The sequence below is a fragment of the Anomalospiza imberbis genome, chromosome 1 (assembly GCF_031753505.1).
Source record: "Anomalospiza imberbis isolate Cuckoo-Finch-1a 21T00152 chromosome 1, ASM3175350v1, whole genome shotgun sequence".
Lineage (NCBI taxonomy): Eukaryota > Metazoa > Chordata > Aves > Passeriformes > Viduidae > Anomalospiza > Anomalospiza imberbis.
In genome coordinates, this window is record NC_089681.1 from 93,160,114 (window position 1) to 93,171,017 (window position 10,904).

The 10,904-nt window shown below is 44.3% G+C and overlaps 1 protein-coding gene across 1 annotated transcript; it reads left to right on the top strand.

Annotated features, from left to right (window-relative positions):
* The first annotated feature begins 1,853 nt into the window (after positions 1-1,853).
* Positions 1,854-9,765, top strand: NRSN1 (neurensin 1). The gene is made up of 3 exons (XM_068200151.1): positions 1,854-2,242; positions 7,497-7,694; positions 8,723-9,765. The coding sequence occupies exons 2-3, from the start codon at positions 7,506-7,508 to the stop codon at positions 9,119-9,121; spliced, it is 588 nt and encodes a 195-aa protein (XP_068056252.1). The 5' UTR covers positions 1,854-2,242; positions 7,497-7,505; the 3' UTR covers positions 9,122-9,765.
* Positions 9,766-10,904: the final 1,139 nt, after the last annotated feature.

Genomic DNA, 10,904 nt, shown 5'->3' on the forward strand with positions numbered 1-10,904 from the left:
TGTGGCAACCAACACCACCACCTACAGAAGTTCTTGACGGGATTTTTTCCTCAGCATGCTCACTTCTGTCCTTTATAAACCTTTAGAACAGCAGATGGAAGATAAAGAAAGCACTAGACTTGGGTTTCCTTTCCACAATCGAAAAAAAAGCCAAACCAGCTTGAGGTAGAATATTGCACTTCCTCTCCATGCCCCTACCAGCTATAGCCCTCAGGATAAACACAGTCTAAATTTTTTGAAAGCTGGTAACTGAGGAAAGACCTACATTTGGAAATTCCTTCATATGCCAGCAACTAAACCCTGAGTCCCACCATGACCTATAGGTCCTGCTCTTTTAAAACATCTTTGCATTGATGTTACCTATTTCAAGGCTAAACAGGGCATTTACACCCTTCTGTTCAATGTTTATTATAATCAAGCTCAGCTACACTTCAATACCTCTGATTTCAGGTTGAGTTTAAAGTTTTCCTAATGTGCTAAAAGTGCACTAAAATTAATCTATGATACCATCAATGGTGATCCCTTGGTAACCCCTGTTTACTAATTTGGTTACTAATTTGGAGTTCACAGATCAACATTACTGCAAATGTTCCCATTACTAAAACATTCATTTGTCTTGGTTAGCTGAGCATGTAACTTCTGTGTCAGGAAACAAAACTGGGCCAACACAGGTATTTCATGTTCTTTTTAATTATTTCTTTTGTTAATAGGTAAGTAAGCAAAAGAAGCTTTGGAAACAGTGGGAGGACTCACAATGTAGATTAACTGCTTTTTCTATAGAAGACGTCTTCCTGATCTGAAATAAAGCAGTATTCAGTCGTAACTGTGATACTACATGTAAATCTGGTGTTAGTTTAAGAGGACAATTAATCACAGAATCTCTTTTAAGACTGATAGCCCATCTGGCTTCTCATTTATCACCTCGCTATATTTTCCTGTTTTATTCACAAATAGTTGTCAGTTTATTACGTGCTAGCTGCTGTGGGTTGGGGTATGCTTATTATACTCACTGAACAGTATACTGCTGTGAAGTAGTTCTGCTAGGTCAGGGGAACACTTCTGGCATTACTCATTGCCTGAAACAAGAGAGGCATAACAGTTTTGGAAGGACAAGATGAAATACACTGAAACCAACATTTCTTCCTCCAAATCTAACCCCTTACTTGCTCTTTTTTTAATAACTATTTTTATGATTCCTAGTTTGCAACTATCCAAACTCACTGTGGTCAAGAAATGCAGGGCTTTTTCCAAAGAAGCTTGGGCTATTAATGAAACCATCACTCTCGCCTTCTTCTTTATATACTATAGTGATTAAGGCACCTTGTTTTTCCTTTGGCTAATATGACTCCATTTTGCTTTAATGCACTTCCACTTTTTCTGCATGCAACAACACTCTGTTTCTGTGCTTATTTTAGTGCACCATATGAATATGAGTGTTTAGAACTCTTGCCCTTTGCAGTCTCATTATTTTTTCAGAGGAATTACATACTGCCTCTTTGTGGGATTGACTTTAGCATCTCCAGCTCTTGGTGCCTTGTCATGCTCTTTCCTCAGCAGCTTCCTTAGCCCTCAAACTTGTTTTCCTGCCATCTTTTCCCACTGAACAACCAACCTGTTGCTATCAGGGCAGCATCCAGACGCCAACACTTGGCCCTCAGTCTCACTCTTGTCTCCCGGAGGAGTCCCCCTCGGTCTCATGCTGAGCGACCCACTCACCCAACCCCCAGATTACACTGCCTTGTCCTTCGCAGGACACTTTCTGTCACGTCTGTCCACTCGGCGGGACAGACAACACAGCACCGGGTCCCTGCGGTTTTCCATGCTGACTGCAAGGGGGAGGAAGTGTGGGGGGAGCGATCAAAGGCCTCTGTGCCTACATCCAGGGCGGGCACCGCCGTGACTTTGGCGTGCACCTACGGGCCTGCCCGGCGCGGCCACCGGGACCCCGAGCGCCGGCAGCTGGAGAGCGCCGGGCTCCCCCCGGGTGGCCGCCCTTGGGCGGAGGCGGCGTGGCGAGCGCGGGAGCGGCGTGGCGAGCTTGGCCCGGTGCCGCTCCGCGCCCGGCAGCGGCGGCTCAGTGCGCAGGCACAGCGCGGGAGCGAGCGGCGCTCCGGGCCGTACATAATACGTGGTGTCTGGAGCCGGCGCGGCGCAGAGCGGAGATGGGGCCGGGCCGGGACAGCCGCAGCTAGCGCCGCCAGCGCGGGGGCTCGCCGGCCGAGGGCAGCGCCGGGAGGGACAGGTAACCGCGGGGCCACCGCTCCGGCCCCTCGGTAAACTGGGGCTCGGCACTTCGGCGGGGCTTCTGTAGCCGCCGGCGGGCTCACGGCGGGGGTACGGCGCGGAGCGTCCCGCGGAAGGCTCTAGCCGCCCTGGGCTTCGCCTCCCTGCTCGAGGGGGGGGGACGCGGCTCTCCCCGGGCAGGCTGGTGCCGCGCTGCCCTACTGCCGCCGGGGTCGGGGAGGGGGTGGCCGGACCGGGATTTCCGCTGCCACCGGGGCACCGCGGGCCGGCAGGGTCGCGTGGGCCGACGTCTCGCCCGCGTCCGGGCGCTGCGGAGTTCTTCCGCTTCGCCCGGGAAGCGGGAGATGGAGAGCATCCCGCCCCGGTCCCTGGCGGCGGTGAAGCCGGCGGGGCCGCCCCCCCGGAACGCCGGGGAAGATGCTGCTCGCACCCCCCGTGCAGGTCATGGGAGCAGAACTGGCTGCCGGAGGCAGCCGGGATCCCGGCTATCCTCAGGGAAGCGGCAGCAGGTGCCCCTGGCAGTGCCGCAGCCCCGAGCGAAGGCAGGGCGCCGGGACGGACGGAGCGCGGCTCGGCCCCGCCGCCGGCCCGGGAAGCACCGGGAGCTCAGGAGGCATCAGAAAAGCCACCTCGGAGGCTGCTGTCAAAGGCAGGCTGTATATGTCAGTGTCCCCCCTTCACAAGGAACGCTCTCTGTAGGTACGGACTGGAAACATGGCTCTTTTGAACAGAAGGGTCAAAGTATGTAAATCTGAAGAAGTGGGAGGGCGACTTCACTTGTTTCTGCCATCATCATTCCTGGCTTACATTCGGTGGCAGTGTGGTGTCACAGAGCAATGACACATCTTTATTTCCTTTTGTGCTGCCTTTAAAATGACAGTTCCTTGCATTTTAATTTTTTAAAATGTGTTCCCTGGCACAATAAAGCAAAGTATTTGGAATTTTTTCTGGGTAATTTTTCGTGGAGCTTGCTCATCTTTTAATCTGTCTTTTCACCAATCCAATCACATCTCCCCAGATCAGCAGAGGATAGTAAAGCTCAAAGTAAACAGGACAGCTTTTGCCATGGAAACAAAAGTTGCTAGGGGATGGATAGCTACTACGCAGTGGTGTTCTCTGAAGCTGTGATCCTACATCCCACATTTTCCTGAGCACCTTGGGTTTAGGCACTGAAAAAATTAATGATTAAGCTGCTTCTTTCAGAATGGATGTATGTTTTCAGATTGTGGATAACACAGATGTGGGTAACAGCGACTCTCTTTTTTAACAAAAGTTTCTCAACATTTCAGTGTTTAGTTTCTCAGCCCTGAAGGCAAGACATGCAAATATACATCAACACTCAAGAGGTCATAGCTACTGCAGTATTTATTCATCCAATGTAAATTGGTGCTGTGACACATGTTTCCTTCTTACTTGTGGAAAACTGTTTTCTCTCTGACTGTTCAGTTCCTGTGCCCTATCTGTAGGTAGCAATAACATTACATTTACATTGCAACCAAGAAAAGAGACCATCTTAGCCCAGATTACCAGGCTGCTTCATATAGGGCTGGGGAGCTGCCTTCTCTCTTAAGGGGCAAGATATTTTTCAAAAGATAGAGTGAACCATGAAGAAAATGCTCAGTAGAATTAAAATTATGCAATGCTTGAAAAGAATTAATGATTCCTACAGTCCTTTATCTTTTTTTTTCCTTCCATTTTAAAAGGTCATGCTACTTGATGGTATCACAACTGTTTCAAGCATAAGATCATTCTTTTGTTTTCTGTTTCACCTCCCAGTTCTTATTTATAATTTTGTTCATATACCTGACCAAAACCACCTATTATCCTTTTACAATGCTAAAGAAAAATAATCTAAGTGTCATGTAAGCTGTGTGGCCCTTACAGGCAGTTCCTCATCAAGCTGTTAGAAACACTGCATCCTCCTTTTCTTCTCTTGACTAAACCTATAGACCGTGCAATGAATGCAAGATAATGTTTATACAGGTCTCTGTCATGTCACATTAGGTTTTCTTAAATTTATCACAATAACTAAAGTTGCTGGTTCAGACTCAGCAAAGTGCTTGACCTACTTTCTGAATGCTGGTGCTGGCAGCTGGAGTAATACAAGCAAGCTTTGGCAGGTCACATTATCCAGTCATGTTAATTCTGGTTCTTCCTTGAGTTGACTTTATGGGGTTGCTTACACCTGAGGAAAATACCTCCCATTCTGCTCATTATATGATGCTAAATTTGCTTACCTGAATGATTTAAGTTAGCCAGAATTTAAGAATAATTTATTAAGAAGGTAGGGTTGATGTAAGAGTAATGATCTAAGTAAGGACCCAAGAAAATTTGTCTCTGCAGAACTTTAGTTGACCTCTTTATTCTATTTCTGATGTGTGAGATGGAATCTTTGCTTAACCAAAAGATGGGTTGAGGGGGTTGGATTCAAAGTGTTCTTATCATTGAGGTATAGGCGGTGTGACCCTGCATGAGAGAGCTTGAGCAGCTATGGTAAACTGCACAATTTTTTCCTCTTCTCCTCTCCCCTTGAGGTATGTTTATGAGGTAGGCAGAAGTCTGGTTTTATGAGAACTCCTCAGTGCTTGTGCTGTTAAAGATGACAGCTAGCTGTCAAATAAATGGTGGCAGTGAGTAAAGAGGACTTCTTGTTCTCTCTTCTTGGGTAGGGAATAGAGTTTTCCTGAGGGAAACAAAAAGAGCCTCCAGAAGTAAAATAACTTGCAGTTTTCCCCCACAATAGTCCAGATTATATACTTACATACATATCACAATTTTATATATATTTTTTGTACCTCAGAAAGTGATAGTGTTCAAAACTTCATAGCATGACAAAAAAAAGCACAACAAACTGTCCTGGTTTCAACTGGGATAGAGTTCACTTTTTTGTAGCCATTACAGTGCTGTGTTTGGGATTCAGTATGAGAACTGTTGATAACATGCTGGTGTTTTGGTTGTTGCTTCATGCTTGCCCTAAACGGAGGACATTCTCAGTGTCTCATGCTCTGCCAGTGAGGAGCTGCACAAAAAGGTGGGAGGAAGAAGAGCCAGGACAGCTGATGTGAGCTAGCCAAAGGGGTATTCCACACCACAGACCATCGTGCCTAGTAGAGAAACTGTGGGAGTTACCAGGAAGGGGATGATGGCAGTTTGGGGACAAGGTTTGGCATTGGTTGAGGTGCTGAGCAACTGTGTTGTACATCACTTCTTTTTCTTGGGTTTTATCTCTCTTTTTTAAAATTTAGTATTAAAATGTGCGGTGCTTAGATGCCAGCTAGGCATAAACCATGAAACAAACAAATGTTTTTCAGTATATTGACTGTAGTTGGAAACATCAGTGTTAGCTATGTACAACTTGACACAGGGTGGCCCTAGAGCCAAGCTCTCCTGGTTCACCTGGTGAGCAGCGAGTGCTGCCCAGGAGTTTCCTGCTGTCTGGAGGTCTCTCTCCACCGTGCCTGTTTTTCCACCATTCCTTGGAAGGCCAGCACCTTGAGCACGCTCTGACAGACAGTGGTGCTGTACTATCAGCAGAGGGCAAGCTCATCCACAGACTTGGAGAGCACTTCTTTAATTTCCTGAAGCTTTACAGGGGCTCAGGTGGAAAAGGGAAACTTGTAAGGAGTATAGAGGCAGTTAGGAGTTCAAAAAAGGGGCTCCTGACAGCAGCTGTGCTTGGTGCTGCCCCTGTTGCCCTGCAAAGCTCAATCACCATCAAAGTTGCCTCTGGCCCTTGGCAGGTCTCCCAGCAACACGTGGGCTGCCTCCTCCACTAGGTCATGACTTCTGTGAGAGCCTTGAAACCTTATCACTGGGTTGTATGAGAGATGTTTGCAACTCTAAGATGTTGAGGTCTAAATGCATATTAGATATACAAAATAAATAAAACCCTATGATAATGGATTTCTGTAAAGAAGAAAAAGCAAACCCCCCTCTATTCCTGAGCCAAGAACACAGATTCCCAGAGGCTAGAAGTTCAGTGTTTATGCTAGCACTGATTTCTAGTAGAGACAGCCAAAAGATTGAGTCAGACTGTTGCTATTCCTCATCAATATTTCCTGCATTCTCCTTAATTTGAATGCTTGCATACTCAGGTATTTGAGGTACTTATAAGGATCACTCATTCCCAAAGGCAAAGGTCTGTAGGGCTGCAAAATTGTGAGGTCCCATGAGCACATCAAACCTCCCTCCCTCTAAGTGAAATTGCTGCAGAAATCTGACATATTGCTTGAAGCTGATATAAATTGAGCCATGACTTTCAGGTGCTAGTTCTGATTAACAGTTCCATTTGGACTAAAGCTTTTCGAACTTTTTTAAAGAGAAGCCAATGAGCCTAAGTGATGTTGAGCTATTGCTCAAGTTGTTTTTAGGGGCTAGTATTAGTTCAGTGAATTCAGTAGCATCACACTCGCGCAAGCACGTTCAGGTCTTGGACTTGCATAGTTACATATGGATTTTGTGTGTTAGGAGAACTTACACAAAATGGAAAGAGAAAGAAACTTTGTTGGTAGTTTTCATAGCAGGAAAAATTCTGATTTTATTAAAGGCAGCAGGATTTTGGGCATCAACTATTTCAAGAGAGCACTACTTGGCTGTAAGCTTAGTATTTCTGTTTCGGTCTCACTGAGCAGATTGATGCTTTTAAGGCATTCAATTTTTATTTTTTTTAATAACTATTCCTATTTAAATACAAGTTATATACTCTTTGAATCTGTCTAGGACTTATTTTGCCTCTGTTTCCCATGGCTGTGAATGGTATATCAATGCTTAGTCCTGCACTTCAAAAGCTCAGGAAAAAAAAAAAAAAACATTTTAAAAACCTCTTATGCAGCAGTTTGGAAAGTTCATAGGGTGGCAAACTCCAGAGACTGACAGAGACAGTCTGGAAGAGAGGCAACATGAGCCCTTGAGGGATGCTGGATTTTGTTACCTGGCATATCCTGCTTTTTTCAGTCTCCATGGAAACACAGTAGCACATTAGTGTGAAAGAGGGGAGTAAGCACTCTGTGTATGGGAGTGAATGTTCCCTGCAGCACCTTTGTGCTGTGCCAAGTCACTGAGTTCCTTGGGTTCGCTTGAGCTGAGTCACTGCATGCAGCTGTACCCAGCTCATTTCTCAGTTTGGAAAAAAAATGAAGGAAAGGTCTCTCCTGGGCCATTTTTGTTTTCATCACATCTGGAGAGTTTGCAGCCATCTTTGGTCTGTCCACCACACCAATAATGATCTGCTTTGGTGAAACTTCTCATTGCAGGTAGGAAGGATGAGCTCCTATGCTGACATCTGCGGGTCCAAGCACGTGCAGGGCAGCACCGAGGGAGGGTACCAGCGCTATGGAGTTCGGTCCTACCTGCATCAGTTTTATGAGGACTGCACAGCTTCAATTTGGGAGTATGAGGATGATTTTCAGATCCAGAGATCGCCGAGCAGGTGGAGCTCTGTATTCTGGAAGGTACTCCCCATTGCTTTTTACTGGAGAGAGACACTCCCATTTCAAGACTTTCCCTGTGTAACTAGTCTTGTTAAGTGTTCGTCCAGAAAGGCCTTTTGTTGCTTAGTTTTGCCTAAGGTGGCCAAATGTCTGAAAGCAAAGCACTCTTACCAAATATGTTAACTCCCTGGGGTCTTTTGATCATCTAGTTTCTCTGTCCCAATGTCACTGAAACACCAAAGTCTTGTCTGAGAACCCCATGTACATCTTGAAAGTGTGGTTTACCTCTGCTTTGCACCTACAGAAGTCCTTCCAGATTGTTGGGAACAGGACTGGTAGGTTAAGAGCAGAGTGTGACATAGGGATCATGAAAAACAAACACTCTCCATTAAGGTCAGGGAATTTGACAGAATTGGAGAAGAGCAGAGGTTGGGTGGGGCCTGTGAGGCCATGCAGTCCATACCCTATGATGATCCCTACCCCCAGGAACATTCTGGGTGAACCAAATGTTGTACTTACACTTGAAATGTGGTATAAACACTCTGTGATCTGTTCATATGTCAATAGCCACTTCCTTCTAGTTCCTGCAAAGGAATGACATTTCATAAAGTAAAAGCAAGTGGTCAGTAGATATGACAGACTACCAGCAGGGACTAAACTGTTGGTGCTAACCACCAGCTAAGGCTAAAGAAGTAATCAGTTACACAGCACTGAGGTTAAACTCTGATCCTCTCTCTGATGGGGCCTTTCAGCATGTAATGCTGTTTAGAGATAGTAATGCATATTCCATTGTTTCCAGAAATGTCAGTACTCAATTACATAAATATGAGTTGTAAAAAGAACATTTTTCCAAATGTTCTAGTTCTACTAGGGCCTCATATATCCTAAAAGAAAAATACCCACTTTCTCCTAAGAGAGAGAACTGCATCTGCAAGACACAGTGAAAGATAAGTGCCTCCTAGGACCACTTCCCAACTGAAAACTGGGAAGGGAAATGGAAAAACTGGAAATTGATTGGGGGTGTGTTTGTTTCTTTGTTTGTTTTCCAGGTCGGACTCATCTCTGGGATGGCTTTTATGCTGATAGGTGTAGCTGTTCTTGTAGTGGGTTTTCTTGTGCCACCGAAAATCGAAGCCCTTGGGAAAGATGATTTTGTTGTTGTGGATACCAGTGCTGTTCAGTTCAATGGGTCCCTTGATATATGCAAGCTGGCAGGAGCAATCTTGTTCTGTGTTGGAGGGTCCACTGTGGCAGCATGTCTGCTGATGTCTGCTTTTGCTAAAAGTTACTCCAAAGAAGAGAAGTACCTCCAGCAAAGATTTAAAGAGAGAATAGCTGATATAAAAGCCCATGCAAACCCAGTCACAAAAGCGCCAGCACCAGGAGAATCAAAGATACCTGTCACTTTGTCCAGAGTTCAAAATGTCCAGCCTTTATCTGAAACCTGACCCTTCCCTTGGGTTTTGTTTCTCTTGTAGATCACTTTAAGTGGAAAATATCAGCCCTTGTTGGCATCTGTGCTAGTCAAGTAAAACATTGAGTGCTCTGCTATATAAACATGCAGCTAATGGGGGAGATGCTCTGGTAAAAACTTAGGATTGGGAAAAAGAAAATTTTGTGATTAGACCTGTGACTAATATATTCAGTACATTTGAACCTTTTAATCTGTGTGGGTACAGTAAGTTCTTGCAACAATTATTAGGTGTTTAGCTTATCAAATTGTATCCCTGGGAAACCTAAGGTGCACTTATTAAAGCTGTACCAGGAGCACTCTATATCTCACTATTTAAAGTTTAGATGAATTTGCTATTTTTTCAATTTCATTAATTTGTTTAAATTTTATGAGTTTTTGCCTTTAAAATAATGTTCAGTCTTACATTTCCCCCTGGTTCTGCTGTCTGGGAAGCCAAGATTCTGCCCTTGTAATTTGCACTTGTCCTCCTGTCACATGCTACAGTCTGTATCAAAGTAATACTGCACAGGTAAAACATACATGTCAGGGAGAGCCCTTATTTTGATCCTGGCACTTCCCAGCAATGTAACTTCCTGGGAAAGGCAAGTTATACTTGATCCTAAGTTACAACTAACCAATGTTAAAGTGCCAGTTCTGTCTTAGTCGTTGCTGTGTTAGCAAAAACTACAAACAAAATAAAGATAAAGAATTCCTGTGGGAGGAGGAACATCATACTTGTGTGTCTTTGATTTGATATTGTTTATTTCATTAGATTATTATGTTGAGGCTAATACAAATTGTTTTTGTTTTATATCTGGGTGAGAATGAATAAATGTGGTTTGACATGCCCAGGCCCTGTATTCTGTCAGGACATCAATGCCATGTTAGATGATCTCAACATACGTATCTAAAGACATTTTGAAATGCTGTTTATATTTTTATAGAGAATAGAAAAAGTTATGCTTAACCAAATACATCTGTGTAAATGCTTACCTAAAGACTTGTCCTTTCATGGAAGACCCCTAATTATTTTCTCACCCAGGGCAATTATTTTACTGTCTTAATCTATGGTTTTAAATTAAACTGTATAAAGAAAGATGTGACATTTGTACTCTCTGACAATATGTGCCACCTAATAGTTCTGTCTATTTTTTGAATGGATTGAATAAAATTCTAGGCGTGAGCCACCCATGGATTTTGTGAAAAGTTTCTTTCTAGTCAAAAAAAATTAAGAGCACTGCTTAAAGAAGAAATCAGCAGTTGAAACTCACTGGTCTCTTAATGCAGTCTGTTTTCATCGTACAGTGGCAAGGAAGCCACTTTGGTGCTGAATCAAAGAAATTCTGCATCAGTAATGGCAGGTATGTGGTAAAAGCTGTGCTCTTTCACTTGCTCATAAAACATTTTGTGGTCTGTGTCACTCAGTTCAGGTTTACCACATCAATAAGCCAGATCGTATGTGTTTGGAAATTTCAGCTGAATCTGCGATCATTATCATGGCCAACAGTACCATGGGAAGTAAAATTTTCTTCTGCAAAGGAAATTCCCATCTTGGCAACACAATTGCAGAGTCCAAGCATTAGCACTGAAAAGATGGACAGTCTAGAGCTCTTCACATGCACACATGGTCACAGAGAATGGAAGAAAGGAGGTGTAAAGGCATCTGGCAATTCACTGGCACCCATATATTAGAAAAGCAAAGGCACATTGCACCCAGTACTTCAAAATAAGACTGTAGTCCCAGGAGAGAAGTAGATGAAGCAATGCTAAAGAGGAAA